Below are 27,142 nucleotides of genomic sequence, written 5' to 3'. Positions count from 1 at the left end.
ACCTGATCACACACCCCTTGTAAACCCCGAGAGCTTACCCTGATCACACACCCCTTGTAAACACCGAGAGCTTACCCTGATCACACACCCCTTGTAAACCCTGAGAGCTTACCCTGATCACACACCCCTTGTATACGCCACAACTAGATGCTAGATTGTCTAAACGTTTCAACAACTTCTGCAGTAAAGGAACACAGATTGGGACGCACCTGCAGCTGTGTGTACTGACAAGAACCCATCAAACACTCTGCAAACAGGAAGCCGGGATTACTGGGCCAGCTGTATTGGGGCAGTTAAGGAACAGTATCGGGTTTAGAGACAAACAACAAGCCAATCAGATTCTGACTTTCATTAACAGGACTTCCTTTCAGAAGGAAACCAACAAATCACCTGTGGCTTGGCCACGGAAGGATACATCTGCTGCATGAGAAAGCTGGTGACTAAAGTGATGAGATGGGGCCAGTTCAGGGATGCATTGCTGAGAGGTGTACCAGGCTGAGAGAAAATGTGAGAAATAATGTGTTTTCTTGCTGTATCCTCAAAGAACAATTCCACCGCAGTCTGTGGCCCTGAAAAAACAAAGAAACAAAGAAAGTTAATGTCTCATTCAAAATAAGCCAAGAATTACCACTTCATATAAAACCTAGAAGGAGACATCTGTCATACTGCCGTAAATAACAAAACATACAGTCAGGCTAGAGCGCTGGCTCTGAGAACAGTCTACACATTTCAATATGAACGGAAAATCCCAGTTCAGACAAAAACACAATAAAGTGTAAGTTTCTGTCATAAGATGACTACGTAAACAGGTTTGTCCGCTGAAAAGTATCAGTCAGAAGAGAGGCTTCGATCAGCTCCTCTGTACCCACCATCCCAAAGACAGGGGTACTCGCCAAGCTAAGCGTACTCTCAAGTTTACTGTGGGCTCTTGATGAACAAACAACTCGAATATAACCAAGTTAGTGACTCAAAGCTGCTGAAAATCAGTTTGATAACAAACGCAATGGGACTTGAAGTCAAACTGGTGAACATTAAAACAGTAGACCGTTTGAAGTGCTCCTTACAACGTCACTGATCTTATTCACTCATCAGGTTAGTTATCCATCCAACCCTTAAATAAATGAGATAATTGTACACCATACCAACATAAATTGATTCTTATAATCAAAAAATATATGTACTTAAACTATTAAAGCAAGTCACATGTCAAATTAAAATGGGGGTTTCACAATTATAACAATCACAGGTCACAATGACCACAGAGAAATTTTTCATAGCACAGAGTGATCAGTGCGTAAAGGAGAATCCACCCAACACAAAGCGCACTTATTCCAAGAACTCTTCCCATTCACTGTCAGATGGAAACGCACATGTAGTCGGTTGAGGAGGCCGGCTCAGTTTATGGTATACACCTACGGTGTGGCACCCTATACTGAGTACAGGCAACCCTTAGTGATAGTGAATCGGTGTCCAGACAGCAGACGCTCTCTAGGGGTAGCTGAGGCGACCAGCTAAAGCTTATCCAGGAGGAATGTAAAGCACTTACAATACCACAGTGGTCAGACAGCAACTCACTCACAAGAAAGAAGCGTTGCAAAAATAAAGGAATCTTTATTACAGCACTACTGGTAAACAGACATTGATATAGCTGCCTTTGGAGATATTACATACAATTATATACAAATAACTAAACAGAAAAGCGTAGAAAGATACAGGGCCCTAGGGGAGGGCCAACCCACATACTAACAAAGTGGAATGTGGAAGTTGAACGCCAGCCAAGGTAATTGTGGTGGTTAGCTGGGGGCTGGGGCAAGACAGGAACACCAGAGGTAAGTACAGTAGCTGACCCCAGCAACCAGGTGTAGGTCAGTTACCCACCCAGCTGTCCCATAGGCTACACAGGAAACAGTGGTTGCAGTTTGTAGAATTCAGTACCCTTCCCAGTGGACCCTGAGAACCCCAAGTAAACAAGCAGCCATGGAGAGTGCCCCTACCCCAGGATACCCAGAACACAGGCGTACCTACACAAGGGACTGGGATGCAGAGGGAAGGGACTCTCTCTGAACACTGTGGATGCCTCGGATTGTCCAGCTGCTGTCCCGACCTGTGGGCCAAGCATGTGGAAACCAGGGACAGATTCCGGAAATGGAGGACTGCAAAAGGAAGGGGACAGAGTCCAGCACTCTAGGAGGTGACCAGGTTGGGCAGGCAGCAATGCCCACCCTCCTGAAGTTCCTGCAAGTCAGTGGATGAAGACATCCAGCTGTGGGGTCCAGGAGTTGATGAAGATGCTAGAAGTCGCCTACGAGCTGTCCATCAGCGGTCGCCGGATTGTAGGAGGGTCAGTGACCAGCCAGTTTACCAATGAGCACAGGCAAGTGCAAATAGGAGTTGCAGAAGAATTTGCAATGTTTTGGGGACCAGCAAGGTCTGAGACTCCACCCAGGGGAAGCACACACAAAGGTGAACAGAAGTCGATGGAGCCCCTACGAGTGACCCACACGCACTGACCACAGATAGTCACAGAGGCCTTACCAGCCCAGCAAAATGAAAGTCCCATGTCGAAACAGTTGCAGAACAGGAGCTCATCTTCAGTCCGCAGAGTACTGGCAGTCGGGGCACCTTGGAGGGTGAAGACCTCCCAGAGGATGACTCACCAAGCCTTGGCAAATGCAACAGTCGTGGAGCACAGGGAAGCCAGACAAGTGGCAGGAGCAAGGGCCCACAATTTCCCAACTTGGATAGAAGACAAGGGGACCATAGACTCCTCACCTGTGGAGCAGGATCTTCGGATGTACAGACAGCAGACCCCACCAACCGGCCGATGATGCCTTGAGGTGCCTGCAGATGCAGGGGAGTGACTCCTTCACTCCAAGGGACATTCCTTCTTGCTTCCTGGTGCAGAGTCCTTGTGACCCTGGAGGATGCACAGCCTTGGATGTTGCAGAATTTTTCCAGGATCCGGAGAAACAAGTTTGCAGTGGGAACCTTCCCACCAGAAGCAGACTTGTTTGGTTCCAGGCGAAGACCAGCAGCAGCTCCAGAAGCCAGCGACAGAAGATGTCTTGCATGACTAATCTGAGGACCAACTCTGGAGGGAGTCCGTAAATACTCTTAAAAGGGGGTTGGTCACTCTCTGCAGTGACGTACCTATCACAGGGGGTCAGGGACAGTGTCTGCCTGGCCCAACCACCCAGATGCTCCCAGGGGCCTCTGCACATCTTATTTTCAAGATCACAGAATCAAGTGGCCTCCTGGCAGAGCTCTGGGCACCCCCCTAGGAGAGGGGCCGGTCAGTGGGGTGGTCACTTACCTGTCTGTGTGGTTTGGCACCATATCGGGAACGTGGGGTGGAGGTTGGGGTTCAACTATTGCAAACCAGATTATGCAAGGAGGACACCAAATGTGCCCTTCAAAGCAGTCTGGTGGCGCTCAGAGGCCACCTCAGCCCCCAGACACCGAATACACAGGGAGAGGTGGTCACACCTCTCCCTTGCAGGAAATCCTTTGTTCTGCTCCTCCAGCCTGAGCCTTGCTCATCAGCAAGAGGGCAGAACAGTGTCTGGGGTCAGTAGCAGCTCAAGCTGGCAGCTGGACCCCATAAGGCTGCACAGGCAGAACTGAGGGATCCCCTAGAGAACCCCCAGAGTACATGGTATCATGCAACTGACACTGAAATCGGTGTAGTTGCATGATCCCAACATGTTTGATACTTAACATACCTAGGTTCAGAATAGCTATTATGTAGTTGGATCAATCGAGTTAACCAGTGTCCACTACATACCTTAAGATGGCATCCCCGCACTTAAGTGTACAGGAATTGGCCTGGGGTCTGTAGGGGTACCCCGTGCTCATGCAGGGCAACTTTCACACTGCTAACCAGGACCCCAGTAGTTTTTGTTCTCTCCTCTAAAGTTTACCTTTTTCTTCCCACAATTTACAACCACAAGGTCACTATAAGTCACCCCTATGGTAGGCCCTCTCAGCCCAGAGGGCAGGGTGCAGGTACCTCTGTGAAGGCATCCCTGCACTACCAGAGATGTCCCCACAAACTCCAGATCCATTTTACTGGACTGAGTGCAGGACTCCATTTTCCTACATACTGGACATAGGTCACTACCTTTGTTCAGCTACATAATGGTAACTTCCAAACCTGGACATGTTTGGTATCAAACATGTCTGAATCAGACCCCAATACTATTGCAAGTATTGGAAGAATGATTCCAGGCACTCTGGGGGCTCCTTAGAGGACCCCCAGCATTGCTAACATCAGTCTTACAGGGTTTCCGGGGCAGCCCAGATGCTGCCACGCCTCAGACGGGTTTCTGCCCTCCTGCTGCTTAATCTGATCAAGCCCAGGAAGGCAGAACAAAGGATTTCCTTTGTGAGAGGAGGCAACACCCTCTCTCTTTGGAAAAAGGTGTGACTGGCTTGGGAGAGGTAGCCTCCCCAAGCCATTGGTTTGCTTTGAAGGGCACATTTGGTGCCCTCCATGCATAAACCAGTCCACACCAGTTCAGGGACCCTCAGTCCCTACTCTGGCACGAAACTGGACAATGGAAAGAGGAGTGACCACTCGCCTGTCCATCACCACCATAGCGGTGGTGCTCAGAGGTCCTCTAGAGGGTCCCAGGGTTCTGCCATCTTGATTCCAAGGTGGGCAGAGAACTCTTGGAGCATCTGAATGGCCGGGGAAGGCAGGTGATGTCAGCACCCCCTCCTGATAGGTGCTTACCTGGTTAGGTGAACAATCCCCCTTTCAGGGCTATTTAGGTTCCCTCTCTTGGGTGGGTCCTCGGATTCGGCTTGAAAGATTGCTGCAGGACTCCTCTGCAACCTTCACTTTGACTTCTGGCTTCCAGAACTGCGACTGGAACCTCCAGGAACCAACAAGCTGCTTCCAAGAAGAAAGGACTCTTCAGCAACATTGTTTCCAGGGCTCCTGCCAACTTTGCAACAATTTCCTCACCGTGCATCCTCAGAAGACTGCAACTCTTCAGCCTGCACAAGCAGAAGGAATCTCCCCTGGAGTAAAGGAGTCACTCCCCTGCAACCGAAGGCACCGACGATCGGCTGCGTGCATCCCCTCTCCTGCTGAGCTGCATGGATCCTGCATCACGGGTGATGGCCCAGAGTAGTCCTCTTGGTCCTCTCCGCCAGCTGTCCAGCTTCGGTGGAGGTAAGCCCTTGCCTTCCCAAGTAGGACAGCACCGCCGTGCACCGTGTCACTTGCAGCCGCAAAGGCTTGTTTGCATTACCTCCAAGGGATCTTCAGGTGATGTGCAGCTCCAGCCCCCAGCACTCCATCCTGCAAAGCACAGCCTTCTGCCTGGTTCTCCTGTGGTGTGGGATCCACTTCTGTAGTGCTGCGTGGGCGCCTTCTGCGACTCCTGTGTCCTCGTCCTGTGGGTGCTGCCTCTGCTCCTGTGGACTCTGAGGGTCCCCTGTGACTCCCCCTCCTGGTTTGAGTCCTCCTGGGCCTTGCTGGTCTCCGGCAGCACCTTTTTTGTACTAACCGTGAGTTTGCCTTTGCCAAGGCTTGATGGTGGAAATCCTGCATCAACACCCGTCTGCATTCTTCCTTCCCATGTGGGACATCTTCTGCATCCATCAGGAACTCTTCTCCAGGGCTGCAGTGCGGACATGTTCTTCATCACCGTCCACCATCTCCTGCATCCACGGCTGGGTGGGTAGTAGCCTCTACTCCTCCTGGACTCCACTGTGACCCTTGGACTTGGTACCCTCTCTCCACAGGTCTTCTTTCTTCAGTAATCCATCGTTGGTTTCTTGCAGTCTTGTCTGGGTGTCTTCTTTTTCTTCTTTTCATCCTTTTGGGCGGTTTGGGAAAAATCCAGTGTTTTACTCCTGCATTCCTGGTCGCTGGGGGGGTACTGCATTACTTACCTGTGCGGTTTCCTAGTACCCCCAGCTCCCCTCTACACGATTTACTTACCTAGGTGGGGGTTCCCCTGTTCGCATTAAATTTATTTTGTATATGGTTTCTACTCCCCCTAGGGTCACTATTGGTTATTGCTATTGCGCTGTTTTCTAACCTTTTCTATGCCTATTTCCGATTGCTGGTGTCTATATTTAGTGTATTACTTACCTCCCAAGGGTGGGTCACCTGTCATGCATTTTTTGGTGATTTGTTCCAAAAATAAAGTACCTATATTTTTTTGTAACAGAGTGTTTTCTTTCATGTGTTTAAGTGTTCTGTGACTACAGTGGTATTTCATGAGCTTTGCATGTCTCCTAGATAAGTCTTGGCTGCTCATCCACAGCTACCTCTAGAGAGCCTGGCTTCTAGACACTGATAAGGGATTCCTGAACCTGGTATAAGGTGGAAGTACCTTGGGTATCCACCTCACAGCAGGCCAGCTTCCTACAATGCATAATTACACACCATAGTAATCAATGGAGGATAACCTTTAAAAATACATATAAAGTTACACAGTAGGTGTAAGGAAATGCCTCCTTGGCATGGTTACCCCCTGACATTTTGCCTTTGCTGATGCTATGTTTTGATTTGAAAGTGTGCTGAGGCCTGCTAACCAGGCCCCAGCACCAGTGTTCTTTCCCTAACCTGTACTTTTGTTTACACAATTGGCACACCCTGGCATCCAGGTAAGTCCCTTGTAACTGGTACCCCTGGTACCAAGGGCCCTGATGCCAGGGAAGGTCTCTAAGGGCTGCAGCATATCTTATGCCACCCTAGGGACCCCTCACTCAGCACAGACACTGCTTACCAGCTTGTGTGTGCTGGGGGGGAGAAAATTACTAAGTCGACATGGCACTCCCCTCAGGGTGCCATGCCAACCTCACACTGCCTATGCAGTATAGATAAGTCACCCCTCTAGCAGGCCTTACAGCCCTAAGGCAGGGTGCACTATACCATAGGTGAGGGCACAAGTGCATGAGCACTGTGCCCCTACAGTGTCTAAGCAAAACCTTAGACATTGTAAGTGCAGGGTAGCCATAAGAGTATATGGTCTGGGAGTTTGTCAAACACGAACTCCACAGCACCATAATGGCTACACTGAAAACTGGGAAGTTTGGTATCAAACTTCTCAGCACAATAAATGCACACTGATGCCAGTGTACATTTTATTGTAAAATACACCCCAGAGGGCACCTTAGAGGTGCCCCCTGAAACCTTAACCAACTACCCGTGCAGGCTGACTGGCTTTAGCAGCCTGCCACACTCGAGACATGTTGCTGGCCACATGGGGAGAGTGCCTTTGTCACTCTGTGGCTAGTAACAAAGCCTGCACTGGGTGGAAATGCTTATCACCTCCCCCTTGCAGGAGCTGTGACACCTGGCAGTGAGCCTCAAAGGCTCACCCCCTTTGTTCCAGCACCACAGGGCATTCCAGCTAGTGGAGTTGCCCACCCCCTCCGGCCACGGCCCCACTTTTGGCGGCAAGGCCGGAGGAGATAATGAGAAAAACAAGGAGGAGTCACTGACAAGTCAGGACAGCCCCTTAGGCAACCTGAGCTGAAGTGACTCTGACTTTTAGGAATCCTCCATCTTGCAGATGGAGGATCCCCCCCCAATAGGGATAGGAATGTGACCCCACTCCCCTTGGGAGGAGGCACAAAAAGGGTGTAGCCACCCTCAGGGCTAGTAGCCATTGGCTACTGCCCTCCCTGACCTAAACACCCCCCTAAATTCTGTATTTAGGGGCTCCCCTGAACCTAGGAACTCAGATTCCTGCAACCTAAGAAGAAGAGGACTGCTAAGCTGAAAAACCCTGCAGAGAAGACGGAGACACCAACTGCTTTGGCCCCAGCTCTACCGGCCTGTCTCCCTCCCTTCTAAAGACACTGCTCCAGCGACGCTTTCCCCAGGGACCAGCGACCTCTGAATCCTCAGAGGACTGCCCTGCTCTAGAAGGACCAAGAAACTCCAGAGAACAGCGACTCTGTTCGCCAAAGACTGCAACTTTGTTTCCAAAGAAGCAACTCCAAAGACAACTGCGTTTCCTGCCGGAAGCGTGAGACTTGCTACTCTGCACCCGATGCCCCGGCTCGACTTGTGTAGAAACAACACTTCAGGGAGGACTCCCCCAGCGACTACGAGACTGAGTAGCCAGAGTTGCCCCCCCTGATCCCCCACAGCGACGCCTGCAGAGGGAATCCCGAGGCTCCCCCTGATCGCGACTACCCGACTCCCAGATCCCGACGCCTGGGAAAAACGCTGCTCCCGCAGCCCCCAGGACCTGAAAGATCGGAACTCCAGTGCAGGAGTGACCCCCAGGAGGCCCTCTCCCTTGCCTAGGTGGTGGCTACCCCGAGGAGCCCCCACAACCCCCCCTTGCCTGCATCGCTGAAGAGACCCCTTGGTCTCCCACTGATTTACATTGGAAACCCGACGTGTGTTTGCACACTGCACCCGGCCGCCCCCGTGCTGCTGAGGGTGTACTTTCTGTGCTAACTTGTGTCCCCCCCCGGTGCCCTTCAAAACCCCCCTGGTCTGCGCTCCGAAGACGCGGGTACTTACCTGCTGGCAAACTGGAACCGGGGCACCCCCTTCTCCATTGAAGCCTATGCGTTTTGGGCACCTCTTTGACCTCTGCACCTGACCGGCCATGAGCTGCTGGTGTGGTAACTTTGGGGTTGCTCTGAACCCCCAACGGTGGGCTACCTTGGACCCAAACTTGAACCCCGTAGGTGGTTTACTTACCTGCAAAAACTAACTAACTCTTACTCCCCCTAGGAACTGTGAAAATTGCACTGTGTCTAGTTTTAAAATAGCTATATGTGATTTATTTGAAAAGTATATATGCTATTGTGATTATTCAAAGTTCCTAAAGTACTTACCTGCAATACCTTTCATTTGAAGTATTACATGTAAAATTTGAACCTGTGGTTCTTAAAATAAACCAAGAAATGAAAATGTCACTTACCCAGTGTACATCTGTTCGTGGCATTAGTCGCTGCAGATTCACATGTTTGGCACAGTCCGCTGCCTGGTGTTGGGCTCGGAGTATTACAAGTTGTTTTTCTTCGAAGAAGTCTTTTTGGTCACGGGACCGAAGGACTCCTCCCTCTTTGGCTCCATTGCGCATGGGCGTCGACTCCATCTTAGATTGTTTTCCCCGCAGAGGGTGAGGATGGAGTTGTTTGGTATAAATAGTGCCCATGCAATGGAGTGAATATGTATGTATGATAAGAGTTTCTAATAATTATTTACAAATGTTCAGATGTTTAAGGTTCATGATCTACTTCTAAACGGCTACAGGCTTCCCGGGGAGGTGGGAGGGTACATGTGAATCTGCAGCGACTAATGCCACGAACAGATGTACACTGGGTAAGTGACATTTTCAGTTCGATGGCATATGTTGCTGCAGATACACATGTTTGGCATAGACTATAAAGCAGTTACCTCCCCTAAAAGCGGTGGTTTAGCCTGTAGGAGTTGAAGTAGTTTGGAATAATGTTCTTAGTACAGCTTGGCCCACTGTAGCTTGTTGTGCATTTAGTACGTCTACACAGTAGTGTTTAGTAAACGTATGAGGCGTAGACCAGGTTGCAGCCTTACATATTTCGCTCATAGGAATGTTTCCTAGAAAGGCCATTGTAGCACCTTTCTTTCTGGTTGAGTGTGCCTTTGGTGTAATAGGCAATTCTCTTTTGGCTTTAAGATAGCATGTTTGAATGCATCTGACTATCCATCTAGCAATGCCTTGTTTAGAGATTGGATTTCCTATGTGTGGTTTTTGAAAAGCTATGAACAGTTGTTTTGTTTTCCTGATTAGCTTTGTTCTGTCAATGTAGTACATTAGTGCTCTTTTGATGTCTAATGTATGTAGTGCCCTTTCAGCCACGGAATCTGGTTGTGGGAAGAACACTGGCAATTCTACTGTTTGATTTAAATGGAATGGTGAGATTACTTTTGGTAGAAATTTTGGATTTGTTCTTAGAACTATTTTATTTTTGTGTATTTGAATAAATGGTTCTTGTATGGTAAATGCCTGTATTTCACTTACTCTTCTGAGGGATGTGATTGCAATGAGAAATGCGACCTTCCAGGTTAGATATTGCATTTCACAGGAATGCATGGGTTCGAAAGGGGGACCCATGAGTCTTGTTAAGACGATGTTAAGGTTCCATGAAGGAACTGGTGGTGTTCTTGGTGGTATAATTCTTTTTAGCCCTTCCATGAATGCTTTAATAACTGGTATTCTAAATAGAGACGATGAATGAGTAGTTTGTAGGTAAGCAGATATAGCTGCGAGGTGTATTTTTATAGATGAAAAAGCGAGATTTGCTTTTTGCAAATGTAGTAAGTATCCTACTATGTCTTTAGTAGAGGCATGTACTGGTTGTATTTGATTGGCATGGCAGTAGTAAACACATCTTTTCCACTTAGATGCATAGCAGTGTCTAGTGGAAGGTTTTCTAGCTTGTTTTATGACCTCCATGCATTCTTGTGTGAGGTCCAAGTGTCCGAATTCTAGGATTTCAGGAGCCAAATTGCCAGATTCAATGATGCTGGGTTTGGATGTCTGATCTGTTGTTTGTGTTGTGTTAACAGATCTGGCCTGTTGGGTAGTTTGACATGCGGTACTAGTGAAAGGTCTAGTAGAGTTGTATACCAAGGTTGTCTTGCCCATGTGGGTGCTATCAGTATGAGTTTGAGTTGGTTTTGACTCAACTTGTTTACTAGATATGGAAGGAGAGGGAGAGGGGGAAAAGCGTACGCAAATATCCCTGACCAATTCATCCATAGAGCATTGCCTTGTGATTCGCGGTGTGGGTACCTGGATGCGAAGTTTTGGCATTTTGAGTTTTCTCTTGTTGCGAACAAATCTATCTGGGGTGTTCCCCAAATTTGAAAGTACTTGTTCAGAACTTGGGGGTGAATTTCCCATTCGTGGACTTGTTGGTGGTCTCGCGAAAGGTTGTCTGCTAGTTGGTTTTGTATTCCTGGAATAAATTGTGCTATTAGGCGAATGTTGTTGTGAATCGCCCACTGCCAAATTTTTTGTGTTAGGAGGCACAATTGTGTTGAGTGTGTTCCTCCTTGTTTGTTTAGATAATACATTGTTGTCATGTTGTCTGTTTTGACAAGAATGTATTTGTGTGTTATTATGGGTTGGAAGGCTTTTAACGCTAGAAATACTGCCAACAGTTCTAGGTAATTGATATGAAGTTTTGTTTCGTGTATATCCCATTGTCCTTGAATGCTGTGGTGATTGAGGTGTGCTCCCCACCCTGACATGGAAGCATCTGTTGTTATAACGTATTGAGGCACTGGGTCCTGAAACGTCCGCCCTTTGTTTAAATTTTTGCTGTTCCACCATAGAAGCGAGAGGTATGTTTGGCGGTCTACCAACACCAGATTTTGAAGTTGACCCTGTGCCTGTGACCATTGTGATGCTAGACACTGTTGTAAGGGTCGCATGTGTAGTCTTGCGTTTGGGACAATGGCTATGCATGATGACATCATGCCTAGAAGTTTTAGCGCAAATTTTGCTTGTATCTTTTGGTTTGGAAACATAGCACTTATTAGCTTGTGGAATGCCTGCACTCTTTGTGGACTTGGAGTGGCAATTCCTTTTGATGTGTTGATGGTTGCTCCTAGATATTGTTGTGTTTGACACGGTTCTAGGTGTGATTTTGTGTAGTTGATGGAAAACCCCAGTTTGTGAAGGGTTTGTATGACAAAGGTGGTGTCGTTTGCGCATTTTTTTACTGTGCTGGTTTTGATTAGCCAGTCGTCTAGGTAAGGGAACACATGTATCTGTTGTCTCCTGATGTGTGCTGCTACTACTGCTAGACATTTTGTGAACACTCTTGGTGCAGTTGTTATTCCGAATGGCAACACCTTGAATTGGTAATGTATTCCTTTGAATACGAACCGTAGGTACTTTCTGTGAGAAGGGTGTATTGGTATATGAAAGTACGCATCCTTTAGGTCTAATGTGGTCATGTAATCTTGCTGTTTGAGCAGTGGAATGATGTCTTGTAGTGTGACCATGTGAAAATGGTCCGATATGATGTAGGTATTTAGTGTCCTGAGATCTAATATTGGTCTCAATGTTTCGTCTCTTTTTGGGATTAGAAAGTACAGGGAGTAAACTCCTGTGTTTTTTTGTTGTACTGGTACTAATTCTATTGCATCCTTTTGCAGTAGTGCTTGAACTTCTAGTCCTAAAAGTTCTAAATGATGTTGTGACATTTTGCGTGTTTTGGGGGGGATGTTTGGTGGGAAGTTGTGGAATTCTATGCAATAGCCATGTTGGATTATTGCTAATACCCAATTGTCTGTTGTAATCTGTTGCCAAGATTGGTAGAATTGGCTTAGTCTTCCCCCCACTGGTGTTGAGTGAAGGGGTTGCGTGACTTGAAAGTCACTGTTTAGGTGGAGGTGTTTTTGGAGTCTGGAATCTTCCCCTACTCCTTGGGAATTGACCCCCCCGATATCCCCTGAAACCACCCCTTTGGAAGGAACCCTGATATGGTGTGGTTCTTGATTGTTGGCTGGTGGTGTCTGTGGGTTGGCCACGAAACCCCCCTCTAAATGGAGTTTTTCTGAAAGAGCCTCTGCTCTGCGGGGAGTAGAGTGCGCCCATGGCTTTGGCCGTGTCTGTGTCCTTTTTAAGTTTTTCAATGGCTGTATCCACTTCCGAGCCAAACAGTTGTTTCTCGTTGAAGGGCATATTAAGGACAGCCTGCTGGATTTCAGGTTTGAAGCCTGAAGTGCGTAGCCAAGCGTGTCTCCTTATGGTGACAGCAGTGTTGACTGTTCTTGCTGCAGTATCGGCTGCGTCTAGTGAAGAGCGGATTTGATTGTTTGAGATCGTTTGTCCCTCTTCCACTATTTGCTGCGCCCTTTTTTGGTATTCCTGGGGAAGATGGTCTACGAGAAGTTGCATCTCGTCCCAGTGTGCGCGGTCATACCTGGCCAGCAGCGCTTGTGAATTTGCGATGCGCCACTGGTTGGCTGCCTGTGACGCCACTCTTTTCCCTGCCGCGTCAAATTTTCGGCTTTCTTTGTCCGGAGGTGGGGCGTCGCCAGATGTATGTGAATTTGCTCTTTTGCGAGCTGCCCCTACTACCACAGAGTCGGGTGGTAACTGCGAAGTAATAAACACTGGGTCTGTGGGTGGTGGTTTGTATTTCTTATCCACCCTTGGGGTGATGGCTCTTGATTTTACGGGCTCCTCAAAAATTTGTTTCGCGTGCCGTAACATCCCTGGTAGCATTGGGAGACATTGATATTGGCTATGTGTAGCCGAGAGGGTGTTAAATAAGAAATCATCCTCTATAGGATCGGAATGCAGTTGGACATTGTGGAAGTCTGCAGCCCTAGCCACCAGTTGCGAGTATGAGGTACTGTCCTCTGGCGGTGACGGCTTTGTGGGGTATGACTCGGGATCATTGTCCGGCACTGGGGTGTCATACAGGTCCCAGGCGTCTTGATCCTGATCGTCATGACTTATGGTAGTTTGCGCTGGTGAGTGCATTTGTGGCGGTGTTTGTGCCGGCGATGCCTGTGGAGGAGAGGGCGGAGGCGTGACTTTTTTAACCACTTTGGCTTGTGGTTGTGTGTCATCCTTTGGAAGTCCGATCCTTCTTTTCCTCATGATTGGGGGAAGGGTTGATATCTTCCCTGTATCTTGCTGGATGCACAGTCTCTTTTGTGTGTAGTCAGATTCTACACTTTGGAGCTCTTGTCCAAATTTGTGCATTTGGCCACTTAGTCCTTGTTCCTCTGAGTAGGATGAAGGTGTGGTATTTTTCGGCGCCGAGAGAGAATCTTTTTTCGGTTTCGGCACCGACAGAATTTTTGTTCCTTTCGGCATGGATTCTCGGTGCCGATGTTTTTCGGTGCTGGTATCTTGTTTTTGTCTCTCGGAGCCGCTTTCTCGGCTCCGAGGTTGCTCCATGGCGGTCCCTCGACCGGAGTCGGGTGTCTTCGCTATGGGCGTGCCCTTTTTCGGCCCCTTCGACGGGTCGCCTGATTTATGGGTCGAGCCATGGCCTGTTGGCAGTGGCGTCCCCTGGGCTTTCAGTTTGTCGATGGATTTACTTTGACGTCTTACTCACAGTTTGTTGCTGTTGTTCGACGTCGGAGTCTCCGGATTCTGATTCCGGAACCGAGAATGTTTCCTCTTCGTCGTCGAAACGTTGTTTTGTCGACGTGGACGCCATTTGGTGACGCCTGGCTCTTCGGTCCCGGAGTGTTTTTCTGGACCGGAAGGCTCGACAGGCTTCACAGGTATCCTCCTTGTGCTCGGGGGACAAGCACAAGTTACAGACCAAGTGCTGATCTGTATAAGGATACTTACTGTGACATTTTGGGCAGAAACGAAACGGGGTCCGTTCCATCGGCTTCGATGTCGCACGCGGTCGGGCCGACCAGGCCCCGATGGGGGATCGAAACTGCCCCAAAGTCTTCCGATGATCGGTGTCGATGTACCTAACTATCCCGATACCGAACGGAACAATACCGACGCTTTCTTCCGAGATTCTGACTAACTTTCCGAACCGAAACACGGAGCGAAAAGGAATACGTCCGAACCCGACAGCGGAAAAAAACAATCTAAGATGGAGTCGACGCCCATGCGCAATGGAGCCAAAGAGGGAGGAGTCCTTCGGTCCCGTGACCAAAAAGACTTCTTCGAAGAAAAACAACTTGTAATACTCCGAGCCCAACACCAGGCAGCGGACTGTGCCAAACATGTGTATCTGCAGCAACATATGCCATCGAACATATATTTTTCTATACAAAAACCTATTGACCTGGAATTGTCTCTGAGTGTGTGTTCCTCATTTATTGCCTGTGTGTGTACAACAAATGCTTAACACTACTCCTTTGCTAAGCCTACTGCTCGACCACACTACCACAAAATAGAGCATTAGTATTATCTCTTTTTGCCACTATCTTACCTGTAAAGATATGGCTCCCTGTTGCAGTTACCCCCCACTTTTTGCCTGATACTGATGCTGACTTGACTGAGAAGTGTGCTGGGACCCTGCTAACCAGGCTCCAGCACCAGTGTTTCACCTAAAATGTACCATTGTCTCCACAATTGGCACAACCCTGGCACCCAGGTAAGTCCCTTGTAACTGGTACCCCTCGTACCAAGGGCCCTGATGCCAGGGAAGGTCTCTAAGGGCTGCAGCATGTCTTATGCCACCCTAGGGACCCCTCACTAAGCACAGAGACACTGCTTGCCAGCTTGTGTGTGCTGGTGGGGAGAAAATGACTAAGTCGACATGGCACTCCCCTCAGGGTGCCATGCCAACCTCACACTGCCTGTGGCATAGGTAAGTCACCCCTCTAGCAGGCCTTACAGCCCTAAGGCAGGATGCACTATACCACAGGTGAGGGCATATGTGCATGAGCACTATGCCCCTACAGTGTCCAAGCAAAACCTTAGACATTTTAAGTGCAGGGTAGCCATAAGAGTATATGGTCTGGGAGTCTGTCAAAAACGAACTCCACAGCTCCATAATGGCTACACTGAATACTGGGAAGTTTAGTATCAAACTTCTCAGAATAATAAACCCACACTGATGCCAGTGTTGGATTTATTAAAAAATGCACACAGAGGGCATCTTAGAGATACCCCCTGTATTTTACCCAATTATTCAGTGCAGGACTGACTGGTCTGTGCCAGCCTGCTGCTGAGAGACGAGTTTCTGACCCCATGCGGTGAGAGCCTTTGTGCTCTCTGAGGACAGAAACAAAGCCTGCTCTGGGTGGAGGTGCTTCACACCTCCCCCCTGCAGGAACTGTAACACCTAGCAGCGAGCTTCAAAGGCTCAGGCTTCGTGTTACAATGCCCCAGGGCACTCCAGCTAGTGGAGATGCCCGCCCCCTGGACACAGCCCCCACTTTTGGCAGCAAGTCCAGGAGAGATAATGAGAAAAACAAGGAGGAGTCACTGGCCAGTCAGGACAGCCCCTTAGGTGTCCTGAACTGAGGTGACTGACTTTTAGAAATCCTCCATCTTGTAGAAGGAGGATTCCCCCAATAGGAATAGGGATGTGCCCCCCTCCCCTCAGGGAGGAGGCACAAAGAGGGTGTACCCACCCTCAAGGACAGTACCCATTGGCTACTGCCCTCGAGACCTAAACACACCCCTAAATTCAGTATTTAGGGGCTCCCCAGAACCTAGGAAACTAGATTCCTGCAACTTGCAAGAAGAAGAGGACTGCTGAGCTGAAAACCCCTGCAGAAGAAGAAAGAAGACACCAACTGCTTTGGCCCCAGTCCTACCGGCCTGTCTCCTGCCTTCTAAAGAAACCTGCTCCAGCGACGCTTTCCCCAGGACCAGCGACCTCTGAATCCTCAGAGGACTGCCCTGCTTCAAGAAAGACTAGAAACTCCTGAGGACAGCGGCCCTGTTCCAAAAAGACTGCAACTTTGTTACAGAGGAGCAGATTTAAAGACCCCTGCAATCCCTGCAAGAAGCGTGATACTTGCAACACTGCACCCGGCGACCCCGACTCGACTGGTGGAGAACCAACACCTCAGGGAGGACCCTCCGGCGATTCCAAGACCGTGAGTAACCAAAGTCGTCCCCCCTGAGCCCCCACAGCGACGCCTGCAGAGGGAATCCCGAGGCTCCCCCTGACCGCGAGTGCCTGACTCTAAAATCCCGATGGCTGGAAAAGACCCTGCACCCGCAGCCCCCATCAACTGAAGGATCGGAACTCCAGCGCAGGAGTGACCCTCAGGAGGCCCTCTCCCTTGCCCAGGTGGTGGCTACCCCGAGGAGCCCCCCCCTTGCCTGCCTGCATCGCTGAAGAGACCCCTTGGTCTCATTGAAAACCATTGGAAACCCGACGCGTGTTTGCACACTGCACCCGGCCGCCCCCGCGCTGCTGAGGGTGTACTTTTTGTGCTGACTTGTGTCCCCCCCGGTGCCCTACAAAACCCCCCTGGTCTGCCCTCCGAAGACGCGGGTACTTACCTGCTGGCAGACCGGAACCGGGGCACCCCCTTCTCTCCATTGAAGCCTATGTGTTTTGGGCACCTCTTTGACCTCTGCACCTGACCGGCCCTGAGCTGCTGGTGTGGTAACTTTGGGGTTGCTCTGAACCCCCAACGGTGGGCTACCTTGGACCCAAAACTGAACCCTGTAGGTGGGTTACTTACCTGCTAAAACGAACAATACTTTACCTCCCCCAGGAACTGTGAAAATTGCACTGTGTCCACTTTTAAAACAGCTATTTGTGTTTTATGTGAAAAGTATATATGCTACTGTAATTATTCAAAGTTCCTAAAGTACTTACCTGCAATACCTTTCAAATGAGATATTACATGTAGACTTTGAACCTGTGGTTCTTAAAATAAACTAAGAAAAGATATTTTTCTATAACAAAAACCTATTGGCCTGGAATTGTTTCTGAGTGTGTGTTCCTCATTTATTGTCTATGTGTATGTACAACAAATGCTTAACACTACTCCTTTGATAAGCCTACTGCTCGACCACACTACCACAAAATAGAGCATTAGTATTATCTCTTTTTCCCACTATCTTACCTCTAAGGGGAACCCTTGGACTCTGTGCATGCTATTCCTTACTTTGAAATAGCACATACAGAGCCAACTTCCTACATTACCTCTAAGGGGAACTCTTGGACTCTGTGCATACTATTCCTTACTTTGAAATAGTGCATACAGAGCCAACTTCCTACAGTAGGTGTACCAAGTTATTTTGCAGGTTGGTCAAGGTTAGTGGGCTCACTGTGCCAGCTGAAGTAGTTGGAGGCCACCGGTTTCGGCGGAAGCAGCAGGAAAAAGTCTCTGGAGCCGGTGCAGGCCCACTGCAGGGGACCAATTGGAAAACATGACACAGGTAAGGTTAAAGTTGAAACCTAGGGGTCCCCTTAGCATTTGAGGTCATAAGGGGTGGGGGACCCTTAGGGAACAGCAGGTTGTTTGGTGCACGGCACAGGGCAGCCGGGTGCAGAGTGAATCTGTGAGCCAGGAGCTGTATATGCAAGGATGCCCTCTGAATCAGGAGGCAGGCTGGGTCAAGGGTCGGTTGCAGGACAACGGGGGCACTCTGGCGGGATGTCCGGGTTGTTCTTGAAGTCCCTCGACTGGGGCTTCTGCCTGGTCCTTTTTCACCCCCGGGCGGGCTGTCGTCCTTGAAGTCAGACGTGGGCTTACCAATGCCCCAGACATTGGACCAGTTTGTCCGCTGGAGGTCACAGTGCCAAGCTTGGCACACTGGCAGGCTTTGTCCTCGTAGTTGTCTTGGTGCAGGTTGGTCCAGCTGCGACATCTGGTTCGGGAATTAGCAGCTGGTCAGTAAAGTGACCCTCACTGATTCAATGTTTTCTGGTGGTTTTAAAGTGGTACCTCCACTTTTGAGGAAGTTCTCTGGCGATTTGCGAAGCCTGGAGGTCCTCTGAGGTTTTTGTAGATTTGTCCAGCAGCTTCTCAATGGAGATTGTCCGGTCCTGGGTGCAGCAAGGAGGGTTTTGGTGCCTTTTCTTTGCTGCAGCAGGTCCACAGTTCAAGGGCTTCGGTTCTCCTTGGTGCTGGTCTTCTTCTGTTCATTAAATCTGAAATCTTTTTTGTAGTGCTCGTTTAAGGGGGAACCTGGTACTGACCAATGGGTCATCTACCTTAGGGTGGCTACACCCACTAGGTGGCCACTTCCGGTGGGCAGAGGTCACTTCCCTACACCTGAATGGCTATTTTCCTTCCATCCAAGATGGAGGAAAATGAAATGGAGGCTCCACCTATCATGCAACACCTTAGTGGTGGTGCATGTTAGGTAGGGCCACTCCTCCTGTCCTAGGTTTGAAACTCCCACCGATGCTCCTGCCAAAAATGAGGGCTTGCAAAGTGGCAACCATCTGCTGCAAGCAGCAGGCCTGGGGGTGGCATTTCGAAGGCAGTTAGCCCTTTGAAGCTTGCCAACAGGGCAGTGCACATTCCTGAGGGAGGGGGCGTTAGCACCTCCACCCAGCAAGGGCATTGATCTACAAACCAGAGAGACTGATCTCTTCCCCAAGGTTTGTAGATTGGGTGCCTGGAGATGGCAGGCTGGTTATGACCAGTCAGCAACCATGCCAGGGTAGTTCGCTTTTGCAGGGGGCATAAATCCAATACTGGTACCAGTTTGGATTCATCATTCTGAGTTGTTTGATACCGAACAACCCAGGAATCAAAATGGCCATCATGTAGTGATATGGTGCACCGGGCGCAGAGGCAGTGTGCCATGTCGAGATTGGATTTTAGGTTTGCACCAGTTCACTCGGCCTGCAATGGCAGTGCTGGGTGCATATGGATCCATGGCCCTGGAGGGTGGCGCAATCAGTGCTGCTGCCCTCATGGGCCTACAACTAGTAACCCATGCCCTGGGTACATGGGTACCCATTTACTAGGGATTTATATGGGTAATTAAGGGTGTATCCAGTTGTGCCAATGCATCACAACAGTTTTAGGGAAAGAGCTCTGGCAGGGGCTCGGGGCACTACAACTTCTAGGACACATCAACATCAGGCAAAAAGTGGGGGCTAGCTGTGTCAAAAAGAGTCCTCTCCTCACAGTGGTGCTTTGTCTGGCGGGGTAGCACTGCTAAAGACTCTTGTGGTTCTAGGTCCCTGAAGAGGCTGCAAACTGCGTCTGAGGGACCAGTCTGGCAAAGACTAGGGTGAGCTCAGCTTTTGAGGGTCTCAGGACCCTCCCCATTGGCACCATCGCCTCCCTCAGACTCTGGCTGCAGGGCTCAGGTGCGCTTTGTGAAGCTTTGGGAAGTGGTGGTCGAAGACTCAATCTGTGTCTTGGTGACCTCTTGAAGAGGGGAAACGGGGCAGTGGGCTCACTCTCAGTGCTGACGTCCTGTTTCCTGATGTCCCTCGATGGTATGTCTGCCTTGGTGCTGTTAAAGAGTCTGGATTGGGCCTCAAAGTCTTGGTTACTGCAAGGGGTCCAGTACTCCGGGTATAGGTGTAGGGAGACCCCGAGCGTCTCAGGACTTAGGTGAAATGGCAAGGCTGATCTCCTGAGCTACAAAATCTTATTCTGGCTCCTTCCTCCCATGGTGGGCCCGATAGCCAACAGGACAGAGTACCGGACCTTGCAAGCGGTGCCTGTAGATGCAATGTAGCATATCCTCTGCTCTTAGGGAGAGCTTTTCCAGTTGATGGGGCAGTCCTCCAAGGGTATTGAGGAGGATGTCCAGCTCGTTGCAAAGCTGGTCTCAGAAATGAGTCAAGTGCAAGCAGCCGGTCAGGGTTTTGGGCCAATCTTTGGAGCAGGTCTGCAGATTCCACTCTTCACTCCTTCCTTTCTCGGTGCTCAGTAGTCGAATCTGAGTTACTGCTATCAGGGAGCCACCTAAATACTCTATTTAGGGGTGTTAAGAGGAGTGTAGGGAAGTAGTCAATGGGCTTTTTACCCCCGGGGTGACAATACCCTCTATACGGCCACTTCCTGTATGACGTGGGATAACCCCGACCCAGAGTTCCTAGTTTCACCAAAAACAAGATGGTGAAACACTTCTTTAACTGTCCACCTCAGACTGCCTATCTTAGTGGTGCACTCAGCCTGCAAGTGTAAAAAGCCTCGATACGATGGACTGCCAGTTTCTTCAGGCAGTCCTTTCGAGAACCAGACTGGACCTGCATACGATGATTTACCTAATGGCCAACTATGCAGCTCCAAAGTTTCATCTCAAGATCAATGGTGATTTCTCTGCCTCGATAACCCTACTCAGGGGCACCAGGCAAGGGTGGCCCCTATACCAAATATATTGGCACTCACTATGGAACCCCAAGTCCCTCATATAGAATCCAATCAGGCGATGAACAGAATGGAAGTAAATGGGGACCATTATAATGTGTGTCTGTTAGGGTGAAGCTGTTTCTAGTTCCACATTAACTACACAAACTCTACAGGCATAGGAGTAGCACAACCCACCTATGTCTCGACGTTTGCTCACAGCCATAACTTGTCAAGGGACGCCCCCTATCTATGGTACATGGGGACCACGCACAGATTCTATCCACATATTATACACTAGCAACATTCCACCCGTGCTAGAGGCACTACACAAAGATCTTTACCAATGGGGCAAGAGATTTCGTGGCTTGGCCGCATCAACAGCATCAAAATGAACTACCTCCCCCGACTACTCTACATAACCCACAGAGGTACCACTCTAAATTCACAAGAAACCAGTGTGGTCCACTTCACGGGTGCTAAATCCAAGGCCGGACGTGATAGCCAGACCAAACTTCACACCCACAAGTGTGAGGACAACCCCTGGCAGTGTGCCAAGGTTGGTGGTACTATGCCCTCCAGCTGCTGAACCACACCAGTCCCAAAAAACAGCCCACCAGGGACTGAAAAAATGACCAGGAGGAAGCCCCAGTCGAGGGACTTCAGAAACAACCTAGACCTCCCACTGCCCCGTTGCCCTGCAATTGACCCTTGAATCAACTCACCTCCTGCTTTTGAGGGCATCCTTGCACACAGCTCCTGGATCACTGATATGCTCTGCACCTGGCCACCTGGTGCCCTGCATCGAAGAACCTGCTGTGCCGTAAGGGTCCCCCACCCCTTGCGACCTCAACACTCCAAGGGGACCACCAGGTTCCACCTCTAAATTTACCTGTGCAGTGTTTTTCCAAGTGATCCCCCACAGTGGCCCTGCACCAGCTCCAGAGACCCTTCCCTGCTGCTCCCGCCGGAACCAGGAGCCACCCGAACCTCTCCGGTTGGCACAGTGCACCCACCGACTACCTCGGACAACATGCAAAAGAAGAAATTGGTAAACCTACTGTGTGATTTTATATGAATTTTTAAAAGTTATCCTCCACTGATTTCTAAGGTGCATGTTTACACACCAAGACTATTAAACTTCAAAAATTCATCTCGAAAATTACTAAACCAATTCGGACTACCTTGGTCTTAAAATTAATATAAAAATCTGAAGTATATTTATCAATTGGTCTCAAGTTATTCCTCGGAGTGTGTGAGTTGCCAGTCTGATGCTGCGAGTACAACAAATGCTTTGCACTTCAAAGTGTGCCTAGCTTTGCACACTGTGTAGATCACCAGCCTAAATAAGTATTTGCCTACAACACGAAGCTAATGCCTATAAAACCTCACCAGGTGGTAATGTACACCGGGGCAGACCCACGTTATGACCTAGGCATCTATTGGAGGGGGAGTGGGACTCCTATCTGCAGGTGGCTGCAATGTTAGCGGGTCAACCGGTTTTGAATCAAAATGTTCCAACAGATTTGTTAACTCTGCTCAGTGGCTCTACGGCTCGACCCACTGGTCCTCTAGCTGGGTGGGTTAGGGGAGAACTCTGTCTATCCCTAAACTACCCTCCAAGGCGACTACTTACCTTTCCTTCCATTCCTCTTGGCGGCCGGTTTGGCGATAGACCACACCTGAGCTACTGAAACTTCTCCAGACAGAGGCATCTGCTTTGATGTTTCTGCACCTACTCGGTGCTGCTCACTAACGTTACACACCTGCACATTAACTCAATTTCACAGCTGCTTCTGTTCCCATCCTAATGTCTGACAATATTGCAGATGTCATGCCCACGTATGGTGGACACACGATAAGGTACTTTTTTCTTGAGAGTAGACTTCATGGCAAGAAGAAAGGACGTGACTTCAGATGGCTTCGGGAGAAGCTGTGCACAATGATTCCTGCAGAACCACAGAGGAGAGATCTATGGCTCACCGCTGCCAGCACCATTCTCAACTTCTGAATTCTTTGTTCAGAGGAAGAGACGGAGCCCTCACTGGTCTAGGGCTGAAGAAAGCATTCAAGTGAAAGCCACACAATAACAATGAAGAAGCTGAATGTACAGCAGATACAGCAAGGAAAGCATTCAGGCACATAGGGCAGTGGAAGGAGCATTCAAAAGCAATGTTACCTGATTTCAGTGGGGGTGACACACCGGTAGTATCAGACAGGTCAAGCACCGTCAACAGCCGCAGGTTGAAATCTCTACAGAAAAAAAAAACAGGAGGAATGGGTCAGGGAAGTGCTCTACAACCTTCACAAAGGGTAAAACCCATCAATGCAACATTTGTTTGGCAATTTGTTTAACATACAGTAACTTCCTACCAGAATACATGTCACTCCCCACGTGAGATTTTACACATTCTAAACATAACACTACAGAGGGGCAAGTACTGAACATCTGCAAAGTACACACCTGATTAGAACTGCCTGACAATCACCTTCCAAAAACCTGCTAAAGATCCAAATGAATGTTGCCTATCACTAAAGAAATCTGGCCTAACAACACCTTGTCAACATAGTCATCACCAAAGACATCCTGCTCAAAGCACCACGCCACTGGCCCAAAAGGATACATCTGGCCTAAAATCTGGCCGCAAGCCTCGTCCGCAGGAGGGCTGAACAGTGTCTGGGGTCAGCAGATGTGTAGGCTGCAGCTAGACCCCAAAAGTTATCTAGGAGACCTGCAAAGCTTATGCAATACCACTGCAGTCACACAGCACTTACACACATGAAGGAACCACACAGTGTTACAAAAATAAAGGTACCTTATTATGGTAACAAATACTAACATACTGTATATGTAATACTTCAAATGAAGGTAAGTAAGGAAAATGTCACTTACCCAGTGTACATCTGTTCGTGGCATTAGTCGCTGCAGATTCACATGTTGTGCATAGTCCGCCGTCTGGTGTTGGGTCGGAGTGTTACAAGTTGTTTTTGTTCGAAGAAGTCTTTTCGAGTCCCGAGACCGAGGGACTCCTCCTCCTTTGTTCCATTGCGCATGGGCGTCGACTCCATGTTAGATTGTTTTCCCCGCAGAGGGTGAGGTAGGAGTTGTGTATGTTAGTAATAGTGCCCATGCAATGGAATGAATAAGTATGTACCAACTAAGGTTTAAGTAATATATTTACAAATGTTGAAGATAACTTCCAAACGGCTACAGGCTCCCGGGGAGGCGGGTGGGCACATGTGAATCTGCAGCGACTCATGCCACGAACAGATGTACACTGGGTAAGTGACATTTTCAGTTCGGTGGCATCTGTCGCTGTAGATACACATGCTGTGCATAGACTAGTAAGCAGTTATCTCCCCAAAAGCGGTGGATCAGCCTGTAGGAGTGGAAGTAGTCTGAAATAAAGTTCTTAGTACGCCTTGACCTACTGTGGCTTGTTGTGCAGTTAGCACATCTACACAGTAGTGCTTAGTAAATGTGTGAGGCGTAGACCATGTGGCTGCCTTACATATCTCGTTCATTGGAATGTTTCCTAGGAAGGCCATGGTAGCGCCTTTCTTTCGGGTTGAGTGTGCCCTTGGTGTAATGGGCAGTTCTCTCTTTGCTTTAAGGTAGCAGGTTTGGATGCACCTAACTATCCATCTGGCTATACCCTGTTTTGATATTGGGTTTCCTCTATGAGGTTTTTGAAATGCAATAAACAGTTGTTTTGTTTTTCTGATTTCTTTTGTTCTGTCAATGTAGTACATTAGTGCTCTTCTGATGTCTAATGTATGTAGTGCCCTTTCAGCTACTGAGTCTGGCTGTGGGAAGAACACTGGTAGTTCTACCGTTTGATTTAAGTGGAACGGTGAAATAACTTTTGGTAAAAATTTTGGATTGGTTCTTAGGACCACATTATTTTTGTGTATTTGAATAAAAGGTTCTTGTATAGTAAACGCCTGAATTTCACTTACTCTTCTTAGAGATGTGATGGCAATGAGAAATGCAACCTTCCACGTTAAGAATTACATTGCGCAAGAGTGCATGGGTTCAAAAGGTGGGCCCATGAGTCTTGTTAAGACGATGTTGAGGTTCCATGAAGGAACAGGCGGTGTTCTTGGTGGTATAATTCTTTTCAGGCCTTCCATAAACGCTTTAATGACAGGTATCCTAAATAGTGAAGTTGAATGGGTAATTTGCAGGTATGCAGATATTGCTGCAGGTGTATCTTTATGGAAGAGAAGGCTAGATTTGATTTTTGTAAATGTAGCAAGTATCCCACTATATCCTTTGAAGATGCATGTAATGGTTTAACTTGATTATTATGGCAGTAGCAAACAAATCTTTTCCATTTGCTTGCATAGCAGTGTCTAGTGGATGGTCTTCTAGCTTGTTTTATGACTTCCATACATTCTTGGGTGAGGTTTAAATGACCGAATTCTAGGATCTCAGGAGCCAGATTGCTAGATTCAGCGATGCTGGGTTTGGATGCCTGATCTGTTGTTTGTGTTGTGTTAACAGATCTGGTCTGTTGGGCAACCTGACATGGGGTACTACTGACAGGTCTAGTAGTGTGGTATACCAAGGTTGTCTTGCCCTTGTTGGTGCTATTAGTATGAGTTTGAGTTTGTTTTGACTCAATTTGTTTACTAGATATGGAAGGAGAGGAAGAGGGGGAAAAGCGTACGCAAATATCCCTGACCAGTTCATCCATAGAGCATTGCCTTGAGACTGCCTGTGTGGGTACCTGGATGCGAAGTTTTGGCATTTTGCGTTCTCCTTTGTTGCAAATAGGTCTATTTGAGGTGTCCCCCAAATTTTTAAGTAAGTGTTTAGAATTTGGGGGTGAATCTCCCATTCGTGGACCTGTTGGTGATCTCGAGAGAGATTGTCTGCTAGTTGATTTTGGATCCCTGGAATAAATTGTGCTATTAGGCGAATGTGGTTGTGAATTGCCCATTGCCATATCTTTTGTGCCAGGAGGCACAGCTGTGTCGAGTGTGTTCCCCCCGGTTTCTTAAAATAATACATTGTTGTCATGTTGTCTGTTTTGACAAGAATGTATTTGTGGGTTATGATTGGTTGAAATGCTTTCAACGCTAGGAATACTGCTAACGATTCGAGGTGATTTATATGCAGCTTTGTTTGATGTACGTCCCATTGTCCTTGGATGCTGTGTTGATTGAGGTGTGCTCCCCACCCTGTCATGGAAGCATCTGTTGTTATCACGTATTGTGGCACTGGGTCTTGGAAAGGCCGCCCTTTGTTTAAATTTATACTGTTCCACCATAGAAGCGAGATGTATGTTTGGCGGTCTATCAACACCAGATCTAGAAGGTGACCCTGTGCATGTGACCACTGTGATGCTAGGCACTGTTGTAAGGGCCTCATGTGCAGTCTTGCGTTTGGGACAATGGCTATGCATGAGTACATCATGCCTAGGAGTTTTAATACCGTCTTTGCCTGTATCTTTTGTGTTGGCTACATGGCTTGTATAACCTTGTGAAAATTTTGAACCCTTTGTGGACTTGGAGTGGCTATTCCCTTTGTTGTGTTGATTGTCGCTCCTAAGTATTGCTGTGTTTTGCACGGCAGAATGTGAGATTTTGTATAGTTGATGGAGAAACAGAGTTTGTAGAGGGTTTGTATGACAATCTGTGTGGTGTGAACACTTTGTGAGGGAGTTGGTCTTGATTAGCCAATCGTCTAGGTACGGGAATACGTGTATATGCTGCCTTCTGATGTGTGCAGCTACTACTGCTAGGCATTTTGTAAATACTCTTGGTGCGGTTGTGATACCGAACGGCAACACTTTGAATTGGTAATGTATTCCCTTGAATACGAACCTTAGGTATTTCCTGTGCGAGGGATGTATCGGTATATGGAAATATGCGTCCTTTAGATCTAAGGTTGTCATGTAGTCTTGTTGCTTTAGCAGTGGTAACACGTCTTGTAGCGTGACCATGTGGAAGTGGTCTGATTTGATGTAGGTGTTTAGTGTTCTGAGATCTAGGATTGGTCTCAGTGTTTTGTCCTTTTTTGGTATTAGAAAGTACAGTGAGTAAACTCCTGTGTTTATTTGTGTACATGGTACCAATTCTATTGCGTCCTTTTGCAGTAATGCTTGAACTTCTAGTTCTAGAAGGTCTAGATGTTGTTTTGACATATTCTGTGTTTTTGGTGGGACATTTGGAGGGAGTTGGAGAAATTCTATGCAATAACCATGTCGGATAATTGCTAAGACCCAAGTGTCTGTTGTTATCTCCTCCCAAGATTTGTAAAACTGACTTAGTCTTCCCCCCATGGTGTTGTGTGAAGGGGTTGAGTGACTTGTGAGTCACTGTTTGGTTGGAGGGGTTTTTGGACTTTGAAATTTTCCCCGGTTTCTAGGGAATTGTCCTCCTCTGTACTAGCCCCGAAAGCCTCCCCTTTGGTACTGTCCCTGGTATGTAGAC

General features: G+C 48.3%; 1 protein-coding gene across 1 annotated transcript in view; it reads right to left on the bottom strand.

Annotated features, from left to right (window-relative positions):
- NUP160 (nucleoporin 160) overlaps positions 1-27,142 on the bottom strand; it is a 325,024-nt gene that overhangs the window by 135,865 nt on the left and 162,017 nt on the right. Inside the window, exons 15-17 of the mRNA XM_069226465.1 lie at positions 22,881-22,954; positions 416-569; positions 210-279 (exon numbers count right to left, since the gene is read on the bottom strand). Coding sequence (XP_069082566.1) covers positions 210-279; positions 416-569; positions 22,881-22,954 — 298 coding nt within the window. The remainder of the gene's footprint in view (positions 1-209; positions 280-415; positions 570-22,880; positions 22,955-27,142) is intronic.

The sequence above is a fragment of the Pleurodeles waltl genome, chromosome 3_1 (genome assembly GCF_031143425.1).
Source record: "Pleurodeles waltl isolate 20211129_DDA chromosome 3_1, aPleWal1.hap1.20221129, whole genome shotgun sequence".
NCBI lineage: Eukaryota > Metazoa > Chordata > Amphibia > Caudata > Salamandridae > Pleurodeles > Pleurodeles waltl.
Note: the sequence above shows the minus strand (reverse complement) of the source record. Positions and strands in the feature narration are given on the sequence as shown.